Genomic DNA, 15,377 nt, shown 5'->3' with positions numbered 1-15,377 from the left:
TAATTAAGTTGAAGCCTGAAACTTTTGGAGGCCACAAAGTGAAGACAGATCTTTTCAGTTTTCTGCTTCCTGAGAGCTACAGATCGATCAGAAATCTAATGGGTTATATCAAAACCAATGTCTATAACGACCCTCAGATAAGCCAGGCATGATAGTCAAGACATAAAAAGCAAAAGAAGCAAAAAATAATCAAATTTTGTGACAAGATGTTAAAACACTTCTGAAAAACCATAGTGTTAATAACACTACAAATCAAACATCATTAACTCTAGAGATAAAAATTGTTAGAACTTACCATCGAAGAGTCTATCGATAATGTGGTAACCAGCTCGAAGATCTGATAAAGAAAACTCATAAAACTTTGTCCATCCCTATTAAAACAAATATAAAAAGTATTAAAAACTTAAGCAATATTCAAACACACACACACACATATATATATTGCTGCCCTTAAAAATTATAAAGACAATGTTCAATACATAATAAAATATAACTTATGAGAATTGTTTTCAAAAACAAATCTGACTCCTCCAAAATTAAAAGTACTTTAAATACCATAGTAGTTTTTATCACTTAAGTATACATAAAAAATAAATTGATGTAACTCTAAGATTGTGTACACGATGAGATACTTTCTATAATTTTATGCTTCAAGAACTACAGATTTTCTCCAAAAGCATGAAAACAAAATTAGTGCTAGGTCCCAAAAGCATGTAACATTGCTTTCTATATGTTTATTAATATTGAATCCATTAAGCACTCATATAGCTTATAATGCCTTTATAAAAGACATTCAGAGAGGTCTACACTGTCATAACATGAAGCATGAAAATATTTTCTGTGGGGCTTCCATTAACTATAATTAGATAATAAAATAAGTTCAAACTACAATGTTTTAGACTTGGATAATGTTTATGAATACGGATACAAATTTCACTTATTCATCATTCAAAAATGTGTTTTATAGGAAAGGTTCAGGGAGTATAAGAATAAACCCAAGCAGAAATATCTCTCCCTTTATTGACTTTCAGTCAAACATAGGGAGGAGTGAGGTGAAGACAATCACTCAAATATATGTATGCCTATAAACTATAAGAAATTTGATAGAAAGAACCAATCTAAGAGAAGAGGTAAGTCTCCCTGATATGGAAAAGGGTAGATCAGATGGAAAGACAAAAGTAGATAGATTTGAGCAGTTATTAAGAAAAGCATTAACAGAATTTTTGAGCAAGGTTGTAATGGAAAGTGAAGATATCAAAAAGACAGCTGTTCTGAAAGATTTCTAAGCTTATGTGACATTCAAATGGATGGTGGTCATTCACTAATAAATAGAACAATGAAGGAACATGGAAAGGAATTATCAGGAAATCAAAGGTTTAACAAAACTTCTAAACAAAACTCATTACACACCTTATGGAAGCACTGTTTTGGTCAATGACAACATAGCAATGAATAAAAGATACCAAATCTGTGCTCTTGGCAAGCTTATATTCTAGTACGTGGTCCGAATAGGGGATTTTCAATCACTTCTAAAACATTAAACTTGATAGGTCTAATGAATAATTGGATATATAAATTCAGCACTTAGAGAATTGATCTGTATAGAGAGGCAGAAGCTTTTGTATAATTATTCTAAAATGAAGTATATTATAGATATTGTGAAAACAAAGGAGACAAATCTAAGTATAATTATTTAGGAATTAAAGATCTGTAAGAAATATGTAACTGTCGACAGTAAAATTTCTATAACACTTTAAACTTTCCACCAACCCAAAGTTTTAACATTTCTTATATTGTTCTATTAGATCTTATTTGTGAAAAAACAATTTCTTTCAAGAACATCTAAAAGATTAATATTTATAAAATCCCCAAATTAGAAGACTTGCTGTTTTATTGAATATGTACTTGCCTGATATGGTCCCAAACAACTAAATATTATTCTATATTTTATCTAGTTTTACCTCCTATTTTATGACTTTTATGGGAGTAGACTTACCAAGTGAAAAAAAAGGGACCCTCTAAAATATTTTTGTCAGAGACTGAATTGCTGTATACTCTGAGAAGCAATTTTGTAATATTTATGAGTATTTTTTCAAATATACACATTCTTTGACCTTACTTTCACATTTAGAAAAGAGCCACTAAGAATAAGTGTTAAATGAAGTATAGGGATATACATTGAAACATTTTCAAAATAGCAAAGATTGAAGAGAATATTTATGTCCATCCAAATATATACCTGCTAAAAATTTGTAAATAAAGTAAAGCAAATATTTTTAAATTAAGCATTAAATATATATGGATATTTAATAATTTCTAAAACACAGTTTTTGAAAAGCAATGTGCAGGCCCAATGGAACCCGGTCCCACAGAAGCCAGCAGCCCATGCCCCGCCAGACCACCCAGTGCAGACACCGCACCGCCGGGGCATCTGAATCTACACAGCAGAGGCACCAGGGGGAACATAAAGGCCATGGTTATTTGCCCCAGAAGGAAGAGCAAAAGTGAACAATACAGAGGGCCTTTCTGAGGCTCCTCAATGAAGATTGAAGCCCACTGGGAAAGTGAAGAAAAACTCTTCAATAAAAGCACAATGGACCATTGTGGTTGGAGGTCAGGGACCTCAACTTGGACTTTGCAGCCAGAACTCAGCCTGAATCACAGTAGACTACAGCTGGCTTGCTGAGACTAATTGACTTAGACCCGCAAATCGCTGCCCACCTTGCCTACCAGTACAGCAGAGGCATATCCTGAGGGAGACCTTTTTTTGTTTGTTTTGTTTTATGTATTTTTTTTTCCTTTTTCTCTATCCCTTCTAGCTCTGTATTTCTCTCCTTCTTTGCTCCTGTTCCTGTCCCATCCTGAATTTTTTTTCTCTCTGTCCTCTCGACTGTCAGTTTTATAGGAAGGTGAATATAGTTTCTAGCTTCCCTATTGTTGTCAGTTTGTTCTGTACTTGTCGCTATTCTTTTGCTCTGTCTTTTCCTCTATCTACAACAGATCCCCACAATTTTCGTGATCTTCTCTAGCCTCACCTCTAATCTTTCCCTCTCCCTTTATCTCTCTACCCCTCCCTCCCCAACCCCTGCTAAATCCTTATCCTGAAGGGTAAATTTGCCAAATTGAAAAGTTTACTTACTATGGACATATTTTAGACTGGCCCTAGATTTTGATCCAGCTCCCACACTTAAAGGTGTAAGATTAACTGTTAACACAAATTGTTGTTTTCTAAGCTGTGTTTGACGCTGATTGTGTCAATTGGGCTAAGGTGTTGTGATTGATCTAATCAGTTGTCCTCCCTGGTATACTGAAAACAACATTGCCTAAGAGTCATTAGAGACACAAAGCCTAAAATGTCCAACTATACCTGGAAGATATCTCTGAGAAGCAATCACTCCTTAGGGGCTCTAAACACCAGTAACAAAGATACTCAAAATAAGAAATATTGGAATATCAGCCCAGGAATTAAAGCAAAAAACAGCACCAACAACAGAATTAAAAATGAGAAGACACCTTGGCAGGACACAAACACAGACTTTCAGTTCACCAAAGGCAAATTCTGGGGGAAGTGAGGTGGAAAAATATGATAATCAACCACCTGGTCACACTGAACTGATAGCACAGGAAGTAACAAAACACATGAATGAGGCTCTAGAAAAATTCAAAACAGAAATAATTTCCCAGGTAACTACAGAGATGGTAAGCAGAGTGAAAGACATGATTAGAGGATCTAGAAAATAAACAGATAAAAAAAAATGGATGAGATTCAGAACTATGTTGGAAGGCATGAATGCCCAGCAAAAGAAAGAAATGTAAACCATGATCGCCCAACATAGGAAAGAAATGGAATCCGTGAAACAGATTCAAACAGATATCTAGGAGATTAAAAACTCCATTGAAAGTATTCGCAGCAGATTAAGCGATTGTGAAGATGGAATATCAGATATAGAAGACAAGACTGTGGTTAGTGGCCATGAAAACAAAGATTTCTTCAAAATAGTAAGGGACTACAAGAAATCAATCCAGCAGCTGCTAAACGATGCAAAGAAGAATAACATAAGACTGATAGGGTCCACAAAAAAAAACAAGCTACACCTAGACATATAATAGTCAAGATTTCAAGAAGAAAGAAACAAATCACATACAAAGGAAAGTCCATCAGAATCATAACAAACTTCTCAACACAAATGCTCAAGTTCAGGAGAGCCTAGAGTGAAGTATTTCAAGCCCTAAAAGAAAATAACTTCCAACCTAGACTGTTGTATCCTGCAAAATTATCTTTCAAAATCAATGGAGAAATGAGATACTTCCATGACAAAAAACACCTGAGAAACTTCATGAACACCAAACTGACACTCCAAACAATTCTAAACAATATCCTAGAAAAAGACAATGAAGGTCACAAATCCATGAGGCTCAACAGAGCGCAACCTACCACTTAAGGAAAGAAACTAAAGAGAAAGGGGGAAAAATAAAATTAAAAGAGCCAACAACAGTAAAACATCATGTCAAGGATAAGTCAATATTTATCAGTTATAACCACCAATGTTAATGGCCTCAATTCACCAATCAAAAGAAATAGACTGGCAGAATGGATTAAGAAGGATAATCCAACAAATATGCTGTATACAAGAAACACAACTAACTCAAAAAGAAATTCACAGACTGAAAGTAAGAGGATGGAAAACAGTTCTCCATGTGATAAGAACCTGGAAAAAAGCAGGAGTAGCAATCTTATTCACAGACAAAATAGATTTCAAACCAAAACTAATTGAGAAACAAAGACGGTCACTACATCCTGGTGAAGGGGACAATCCAAGAGAAAGAGATGATAATCATAAATATATATGCACAAAATATGAATGCCCCCAACTATACAAAACAAATATTAATGGACATGAAAAACCAAATAAGCACTAATACAATACTAGTGGGGGACCTCAATACCCCACTGTCACAAATAGATCATCTAGACAAAAAATCAACAATGAAATTCTAGAACTGAATCAAGCTTTTCAACAAACGGAAACAATAGATGTCTACAGAGGGTTCCACCCCACAAAATAAGAATATACGTTCTTTTCAGCTACACACAGTTCATTCTCCAAAACAGACCAAATGCTACTTCATAGGGCATGTTTAAGTAAATGCAAAGAATTGAAGTTATCCCCTGTATATTATCAGACCATAGTGCAACAAAATTGGAGATCAATAGCATAAAAAACTGAAAAAACCCCCACAAACACATGGAAATTGAGTAACACCCTCCTGACCAACCAATGGGTCACAGATGAAATTAAAAAAGAAATTAGACAGATCCCACAAGTAAATGATAATGCCAGTACAACATACAGGAATCTATGGGACACAATGAAAGCAGTTCTACGCGGGAAATTCATAGCAGTGAATGCCCATATTAGGAAAACAGAGAGAGCTCAAATAGACAACCTAATGCGGAACCTCAAGCTCCTAGAAAAAGAGCAAAACAAACCCAAAGCTCATACAAGGGAGGAAATTATAAAGATCAGAGCAGAAATGAATGCAATGGAGACTAAGAGAATGATACAAAAAAAAAAAATCAATGAATTGAAGAGTTGGCTTTTCAAAAGAATAAAGTCTATAAATGCTTAGCCAAACTTATAAAAAAAAGGAAAGAAAAGTCTCAAATCCATGTAATTAAGAATTAAAAAGGTGAAGTCACAACAGATCCAGCAGAAATCCAGAAGATCATCAATACCTACTTCGAGAACCTGTACTCTAATAAAATGGAAAACACAGAAGAAATGGATAGATTCCTAAATATATACAAATTGCCAAACTTTAATGAAGATATAAAAATTCTAAACATTCCAATTACAATCAGTAAAATTAAAAATGTAATTAAAAATTTGCCAACAAAGAAGAGCCCAGGTCCTGATGGCTTCACTGCTGAATTCTACAAGACATTTGGAGAAGAACTTTTGCCATTACCCTTTAAACTCTTCAATGCAATTGAAGAAAAGCAATACATCCAAATTCATTCCTGGAAGCAAGTGTTAGTTTGATGCCAAAACCAAGGAAAGACCCAACCAAAAAAAGAGAAATATAGGCCAATCTCACTAATGAACATAGGTGCAAAAATGCTCAACATGATACTGGCCAAAAGAATAGAGAGGGTCATTAAGAAGATCATACACCCTGACCAAATCGAATTTATCCCAGGGATGAAAAGATGGTTCAACATACATAAATCAATAAATGTAATACACTATATTAACAGAGTCAAGGACAAAAACCATATGATCATCTCAATAGATGAAGAAAAGGTATTCAACAAAATCCAACACCCATTCATGATAAAAACACTACAGAAAATTGGAATAGAAGGTCTTTATCTTAACCTGATTAAGGCTATCTATGAAAAACCAACAGCCAACATCATACTAAATGGTCAAAAACTGAAAACTTTCACACTAAAATCAGGAACAAGACAAGGATGCCCACTATCACCACTCCTGTTCAATACAGTTCTGGAAACATTAGCCATAGCAATTAGATAAGAAAAAGAAAAGGAATAAAGATAGGAAAGGAAGAAGTTAAACTGTCATTATTTGCTGACAATATGATACTCTACATAAAAGACCCAAAAAACTCTGCCAAAAGACTTCTAGGCTTAATTGACAGATTCAGTACAGTAGCTGGATAAAAGGTCAACACTCAAGAAACAATAGCCTTCATATACACAAATAACAGACTCATTGAGAAATTAAGGAAACAATTCCTTTCACAATAGCATCCAAAAAAATGAAATATCTAGGAATTAATCTAACAAAGGAAGCAGAAGACCTCTACACTGAAAACTACAGCACTCTGAAAAAAAGAGATAGAAGAGGATATAAGAAAATGGAAAGACATCCCTTGCTCCTGGGTAGGAAGAACCAATATAGTGAAAATGACCATACATCCAAAACTGTTATATAGATTTAATGCAATGACGATTGAAAATCCAACAATATATTTCACAGAACTAGAGAAAACAATCCAAAAATTTATTTTGAACAAGAAGAGACCTAGAATAGCAAAAGCAAATCTAGGCAACAGAGACATGGCTGGGGGTATCATACTCCCCAACTTGAAACTATACTACAAAGCTACTGTGATAAAAACAGCATGGTACTGGCAAAGAAATAGATCTGAGGATCAGTGGAATAAATTAGAAGATCCAGAAACAACCCCAGACATAAATACTCAGCCACCTCATCTTTGACAAAGGAGCCAACCACCCTCATTGGAGGAAAGATAGCCTCCTTAATAAATGGTTTTGGAAAAACTGGATTTCAACTTGCCAAAGATTAAAACTAGATCCAAATCTCTCACCATGCACTAAACTAAGATCAAAGTGGATTAAAGATCTAAATATTAAAACAGAAACCCTGAACTTGCTGAAAGATAAGTTAGGTAGAACTGTTGAAGACATTGGCATAGGAAAAGACTTTATAAACAAAACCTCAGTAGCATGGGAACTAGCACAAAGAATCAACAATTGGGATCTCAACTTATTAAAAAGCTTCTGCACTGCAAGAGGAACCACCAACAGAGCTAAGAGACAACCTACAATGTGGGAAAAAAAATTTTAGCAGCTGTATCTCAGATGAAGGACTACTATCTAGAATTTATAAAGAACTTAAAAAAATCAAATGCCCCAAATTTAATGACCCAATTCAAAAATGGGCATCTGAAATGAACAGACATTTCTCAGCCAAAGAAGGAAAACCACCAAATAAACATATGAAAAAATGTTCAACATCACTGGTCCATTTGAGAGATGCAGATAAAAACAACACTGAGATTCCACCTCACCACAGAAAGAATGGCTGCTATCAAGAAATCAACCAATAACAAATGTTGGTGGGGTTGTGGAGTAATTTATAAATTTATTTAATGTTATTAAATCTTATTTAATTTAACATTTATAGCTGATTGGATGCATATTGAGGCCATACTCTTAAGTGAAATAAATAGGGCACACATGTTAAATACCAAACAGTTTCTCTGGTGTGAGAAACTGAAAGTATAAATAAGGTTTAAAATGAATATGTGAAATAGGAAGGAAAAGTCCAAAGGGGTAGGGGAAAGGAAAGAAGGGAAAGGAAAAATTATGAGAAAAAGAAAAAATGTAAACAAAGTCTTTGTAACTAGGGAGGGGGCACAGGTAATGGGGAAAAAATAAGAACCAAGATATATCATGTAAAGGAACAAGTATCCAATGATAAATGTAAATGTATACCTAAAATATACCAATAAAAGAATTTAAGGAAAAACAAAAAAAAGTAAAAACTATTAGGTACTAAAGGAGTAAAAAAAAAGAAGCAATGTATAGGACTGTAATATCTTACCATTACGTTACAAAGAACTATGTATATAAACTCATAAAGCATTTTTATATAACATGTCCAATGGACATCCAAGAAACAATTAACAGTAAATACCCTTGGAATAGGAACTACATGGCAAGGGAATAAAGAGGAAGGAGACTAACTTTTCATTGCAAAACTTTTAATAGCTTTTGAATTTATATTATGTGTATGTATCACAACAACATTTAGTATAGCTTTTATCAATGAAAGTACATCACTATCACTATTCTTCATCTACCAGTCAGGATTAATTGCTACATTAATCCAAGCACTAATATAATAGAAGTTAGGGGCAAAGGCTTTAGGGGAAGGTGGGCCTGGCCACTTCAGAACTCAATAGCATTTTAGGTAGGATACCTTGAGCAAGTTAATTACCACTGAGATGCAAATGTAATGTAAATGAAGATAATAAGTGTATACACTCCAGAGATTTAGAATGAAGATGGTCTTATTCTGACATTTTAAAGCAATGCAGTATTATTATTTATTTCAACTGTTTGATAAAATGTGTGACAGACTACATGCCAGTCAAACACATACCTCCAAATATATACTATTTCATTTAATCCTCACAACAAGGATAACCTTAATCATGAATCCCATTCTATAGTTAATAAAACTGGTGTTTAATAGGTGTTAAGTAGTTTATCCCAGATCTGGAAAATTCTAGCCAACACTCAAGCCCATGTCTAACTTCAGAATGTATGCCTATATTTTGAAATGTAACTGAAGTACCAAGAGAAGCTAAAAGACAAGAAAGATGAGAAGAGCAGTTTGAGGAGATAGAGTAGTTTTCTAGCAGAAGCAGGCAAAGTTTAAAAAAAAATAAAGATGAGGGAAAACTTAAAGATAGGAGAGTGATGCAGTTTGTGGCTGAGATAGGCACCTGGCAAGAAGGGAGCATTAGTGCCAGGTATGACTGTCATGACAATGAAAAACGTTCAATTCAATGTCTGCAATAACAATAACAGCTAAAGCCTATGATAAGAAAGAGCCTGATGGATCCAAAACCTCAAAGCAGCCCAGTGTGACTGAAGAGTACAGGACAAGTAAGAAAAGACATAGCAGATCTTTTCTTCTGGATTATGGTAAGAAATCTGCATAATTTTCCTCATGTACAATAGAAAGACATTTGATGAATTTTATGCAAAGTAATGAAACAATCAAACTCACATTAGAATTTCGGAAAAATCAGGAAAAGCAGTTACAGAAACTCACCAAGTAGTACAGGAGAGATGATGAAGCTTAGTAAAAAAATGAAGAATAATAGAAAGGCTTGAATTATATTTTGTAAGTAGAATCTTAGTACTTGATAATGGACTAGGTAGAGAAATAAAAAGAAAAAATATCAAAAACAACTCCTTGGGCCGGGGATTTAGCTCAGTGGTTTCGCCGCCTGCTGTGCAAGAGCAAGGACCCAAGTTCGATCCCCGGTACCAAAAAAAAACAAAAAACAAAAAACAACTCCTAGAATTTCACCATTAGGAAGTAGATAAGTAACTGACAAGGATATACTAAAGACAACAGTATAGAGAAATCAATTTTTGAAGTTTGAGATGTCTATGAGATATAAACCATAAACATGATATCTGACACTCATTCAGTGCTTATGGTGGATCATAATTATCACTGATACTCTAATTCAATGAAATGTGAAGTAGGTAACTATGTTCATCTAGAAGATAAGGAGAAAATATTGAAGTAGAGATATAAATTTATGAGTTATGAGCTAATTTGTGAGTAAATTGTAAAAATATTCTAATAAAAAGTAAACTTTTTACTATATCCAAGACATGTTCTTAATTACCTGTGGAATATAATTTCTTCTTTCTTGACATGCAGCATGAAACCATGCAAAACTAAAGAGAGCATGAGCCCGCTGTATATTATCTTTTTTGCTAATTTGCTCAGGAGTCCAGGACTCATAAGTTCGCATTAAATTCTTCTTCAAACCTGGAGGTGACTAAGGAAAAGAAATTAACTTACATAAGACAAATAAGATAAATCATGATTTCATGTATTTAAGAACATATTTTAATAGTGTTTCAACTTCCAAGTCTAAATTATTTTTACTTTAAAATGTATAAGTATAAAATAGTTTTAAGTGTCTTAAATGTAATAGTTCATCTCAATTAGAAATAGGGAATATTGTTGCAAATTAAGTATGTATATAATGAATATTCAAAACAACAAAGTTTTATTGAGGGCTTTTGTTTTTACTGCACCAAAATAACTATTGACAATACTGATATGATACTGATTGTTACAGGGCAGATATTTTTAAGTTTAATATGCCAATTACCCTTCACTAGTTGATATTTTGATTTCCATTGTTACTTCAACATACCATTTACATATAATGTAAACTATTTTACTTGCATACTAGTCCAAAGTTGAAGTGGGTGTTACCCAACATTGCTACAGTACAACTAAACACAAACCCAGGAACTCAAATGATATATGTATTACATTAATACTGGGTAAATATGCACCGGATCTGTCTATATAGTATATATTCTATTATGTTTTATGTATTACAGATCATGTTCCTGTTTCTGTGTACATAGATCAAAATGATAAAAAGTATTAAAATTCTAAACAGTAAAATAACACCAAGACAGAATTCTAATGTTAAAAATAAATAAATAAATAAACACAATATAGGTCTGTCTGCTGAATTCAATGACTTTGCTTTAAAGGTAAAATCCTACTAAAATGGTTTCTAAAAGTTTTGTTTATTGAACATTTACTAAAAATCACAGACTACACCAAATTGCCTCAACCCTATTTAATAAAGCATAACATTAAAAGAAACTAAACCACTTAGTTTTTTAACATGTGCTGAACTAAAAGTGATAAAATTAATAAATCATATTGTTATAGAGTTATATGCAAATAAAGACTACATATATGAAAAATAACAAAGCTTTCCATTAAAATGTCATCAAATTATCTCCTTTAAAAGATCCTGGAAAAAGCTGTACTTTAAAGTGAAAACATTCAAGGAACAGTTTGTCTGGTATTACTTCATCACTATTAAAATACTAAGTTCATCTTTTATGCATGCATATGGTAAATACTACAAAAAAGCAAATTTAAAAATAGCCCCTGCCTTAATGGCTCATACAGTCCAGTTCTAGATGACAGCTCAGTGGAAGAGTTTCTTGGAAGAGTGGCTGGAGAAGATTCTAGAAAGGTTCTTTCTTATTAGGCTTTATAATGACATTCATTTAACATGTTTACAATGTTTAACATATTTAACATATTTACAATATCTTTGCATCCCTGAACTAATCGCTGCCTATTTTCTTCCTTAAATGACACACTTTCAGAAAAGGTGAAGTACTGATCGAAAATAACAAGTACAAACACTAAGAAGACATTTTCATGCAGAAAAAATTATAAGAAATGTTTCTACAAATTGAGAGAAAATGCAAGTGGAACATCCTTTACAAGTATTTAAAAGTTTTAATTCAGTTTTTTATTATTTTATTTGTAACTGAAAAGTTGTAAAATATTTCTACAACATATAGTTTTCAATATATGAAGTTTCAGTGGTTTTACTTAAGATTACATGTTTGAGGAATTTAACGATGGGTAGATGAGGATATACGGATGGATGAAAATCTAAATTACTTAAGCCAAAAAAATGATAGGAAAAACAAATATTTACATGCAGAACAATGAAGTTAGACTCTTACATTTATATCATTTTCAAAAATTAACTAAAAATGGATTAAAGACTTAAAGACCTGAAATTACAGATTTCTAGAAGAAAACACTGGAGGAGAACTTTGTGACCTTGATTTGGCAATGATTCCTTAGATATGACACAAAAGGCATAGGCAACAAAAGCAAAAACAGGTAAGTGTAACTACATTAAACTTAAAAACTTCTGTATAGCAAAACAAAAAACAGAGTTAAACAGCAAGCAACCAAATGGGAGAAAATAATTTGCAAAGTACCTAATAAGATTACAAAAAAAATTGTTAATAACTCAACAACAAAATAAGTCACTTACAAATGGGAATGAGTAGACATGAGTAGACATTTCTTCAAAGAAGATACACAAATGTCTGACAAATATGTGAAAAGAAGCTAAATATCATTAAATATAAGGGAAATGCAAACTGAAACCACAGTAAGATAACATCTAACACCTAATAGGACGATGGCTGTTTTATAAAATACTGCATAGAAATTGACAGCAAGGATGCAGAGAAACTGTGCACTACTCTTGGGAATATAAAATGCTATAAGCACTATGGAAAATGGTACAGAGTTTCTTCAAAAAGTTAAAAATGAATTGCCATCAATCCAGAAATTCCAATTCGAGGCATTTGTATAAAATAACTGAAAATAAAATCTTGAGGAGACATGTGCTCATCTGTTTTCACTGCATTTTTCATAATGGCCAAGAAGTAGAAGACCTGAAAGTCCACTGATTGATGAAAGGATAAAGAAACTGTGCATACATATAGTGGGATATCATTCAGTCTTAAAAATTAAAAAATAGATGGACATTGAGGATATTATACTAAATGAAATAAGATCATTAAAAAAGACACATACTACATGATTCTAAGTGAAATATCTAAGATAATTAAACTCTTAGAAACTAAAAGTAGAATGATGGCCAAGGGGCTGAAGAACAAGGAAACAGGGATTTTCTGTTAAAGAATATAGGGTTTCAGTTTTACAGGATAAAAATGTTCTAGAGGTATGTGATATAACAAGGTATATACTGTTAACACTATTATACCGTACACTTAAAAATGGTTATAATGGTAAAGTTTGTGTTCTTTCTTAGTATAAAAAAATGAAAAAATTGGAAAAGAAAATTTCAGTTTTTCTGTATCTTATGCTATTATATATACTGTACCTCATTTAAATACAAAAAGAAGTTTCTAATGAGTTTTATATAGATAATTGTTTACAAAGTTTTAGGAGGCATGTATAGATTATTGCTCTTATACAACTAATGACCTAAGTTTTAAGTCTTCTTACCTCATATGTTATCTTCAAACTTGACTGCAATAAAATAGGAGTAAAGTCTGGATGAACTTCTGCAGTGAGCCAAAGACGAAAAGTATCTTTAGGTTGAAGAGTATTCAATTCCTTGTTTACAAAAATAACAAAAAGCTATTTAATATGCACGTACACATTCCTCTTCAGCAATCTATTATTAATCAGTTTTTCTTATCAAAACTTTTCTATGACATTCTAATATATTTTTCTGTGACATTCTGATATAATGTTATGATTAAATTTCTTTTCAGTTTTTATCTTCTTTATTATTAGCTTAATGTAATGAAATAGAACTTGCACCTTGTGGAGAGCTGCGTGTGCCGCGCCTTAAAGATGGCGCTGGTTTCCGCCTTCCGCCATCCCGACGGCGAGAGCTCTTTATGATAAACAACTCCTTATTTGGCTGTGATGTGTCTGATGCTCTGCCCCCTCTTACGTGTACCTATCCACATTCGCCACATGACTATCCGTGATTGGTTGGTTCAGGGGTACTTATTCTAGGGACGGGTGCTCCCCAGGGGTAGAAGAAAAAGAATGTTAAGTTTTCCTGAATAAACTGCTAGAAGAAGAGCGTTGGTGTTGCGTCGTCATTGCTGGTCAAAGGCGAACGCGACAGCACCTAAAGCCAATTTCACTGAGCTAAAGTCCAAACTTTGCCACTTATTTGCCCTGTGATCTCAGGCTCTAAGACTTACCTCTCTAAGCCAATAATAATAGTACCTACCTCATAGGCCTGGATAAAACATTTAGAACAATGTATGAGATATAATAAGTACAAGGTAAGTGTTAACTGTAATTGCTATCCCTAAAATAGCAGTTACCATCAGGACTTTAGATTCTCATTAATTCATGCTTCTGCAGGTTATATGACACCAATTTCCTTACTGCAATTTTCAGTAGTACATTTGGCCCATAACAGTTTTTTTTGTTTTGTTTTGTTTTGCTTTTTGCAGTGCTGAAGATCAAACCCCAAGCTTCACATATACTAAGCAAAATCTCTACAGCTGAGCTTGCCCTCCAAACTATAACAAATTCAAATCACTATACAAATTTATCTGCCCATACCCTTCATGTTACATACTTTGGTCATGTACTCAGATTTGTAACCTAACAAATTCTTGCTCATTTGTCAAAATGCAATTTAACTATGTTTCAGGGGAGTATCTTCTCTAGTTTTACACTACCACAATCCCAAGCAGGATCAATCATTCATGCTATTCTGTAAATCCTCCTCTGTGGTACTCATCATACTACACTGTAGTTATGTATAAATGGAGTCTGTTTTTTCTAAACTACCTTGCAAGACAGCAGGTGCAAATTCTGTATGTAACCAGCACCTAGCACAATTCCTGCTTTGTTTGTAGATTGAATGAATAAATGAAAAAAATAGCTGATATCTCCAAAAGAGAGCAAAGTTTTAATTTTTTACTACCATCTATGTCTGACAATAACATTCATTATTAATATTATGTAAAACCTATTTAAAATAATAAAAATATGGAACAAAAGCTATAAAAACATTGTGGGTGGATAAAGAAGATGTGGTATTTCTATAAAATGGAGTACTACTCAGCCATAAAGAACAAGAAACTAGAGACATTTATAGCTAAATAGATGCACATTGAGGCCATACTCTTAAGTAAAATAAATAGAACACAGAAATGTAAACACTGACTAGTTTCTCCAGTGTGAGAAACTGAAAGTGTAAATAAAGTTCAAATGGTATAATTGATAATGTGAAATAGGAAGAAAAGGTCTAAAGGAGAATGGGAAGTGGGAAGGGTAGGGGAAAGGAAAGAAGGAAAAGAAAAAATATGAGAAAATGAAAAGATGGAAACAAAGTCTTTGTAAGTAGGGAAGGGTGGAGGGGGTGAAGGGAGTGCAGGGAAATGGGGAAAAAATAGGAATCAAGATACATCATGTAAAGGTATAAGATCCCAACAATGAATGTAA

The 15,377-nt window shown here is 33.2% G+C and overlaps 1 protein-coding gene across 9 annotated transcripts in view; it reads right to left on the bottom strand.

Moving 5' to 3' along the window:
- Dync2h1 (dynein cytoplasmic 2 heavy chain 1) overlaps nucleotides 1-15,377 on the bottom strand; it is a 333,458-nt gene that overhangs the window by 125,326 nt on the left and 192,755 nt on the right. For all 9 annotated transcript variants that reach the window (XR_015451638.1, XM_021251564.2, XM_021251565.2 and 6 more), the window contains 3 exons: nucleotides 13,404-13,514; nucleotides 10,204-10,359; nucleotides 296-371 (listed from right to left, as the gene is read on the bottom strand). Coding sequence is in view for 8 of the 9 variants with exons in the window: in XM_021251564.2 (XP_021107223.2) it covers nucleotides 296-371; nucleotides 10,204-10,359; nucleotides 13,404-13,514 (343 nt within the window). In the remaining variant the exon portion in view is untranslated. The remainder of the gene's footprint in view (nucleotides 1-295; nucleotides 372-10,203; nucleotides 10,360-13,403; nucleotides 13,515-15,377) is intronic.

This window comes from Heterocephalus glaber, unplaced genomic scaffold, assembly GCF_053883595.1.
Source record: "Heterocephalus glaber isolate CG9 unplaced genomic scaffold, H.glaber_assembly_v1.0 deba00001429, whole genome shotgun sequence".
NCBI lineage: Eukaryota > Metazoa > Chordata > Mammalia > Rodentia > Bathyergidae > Heterocephalus > Heterocephalus glaber.
The sequence above is the reverse complement of the archived record's forward strand: the minus strand, read 5'-3'. Positions and strand labels throughout refer to the sequence as shown.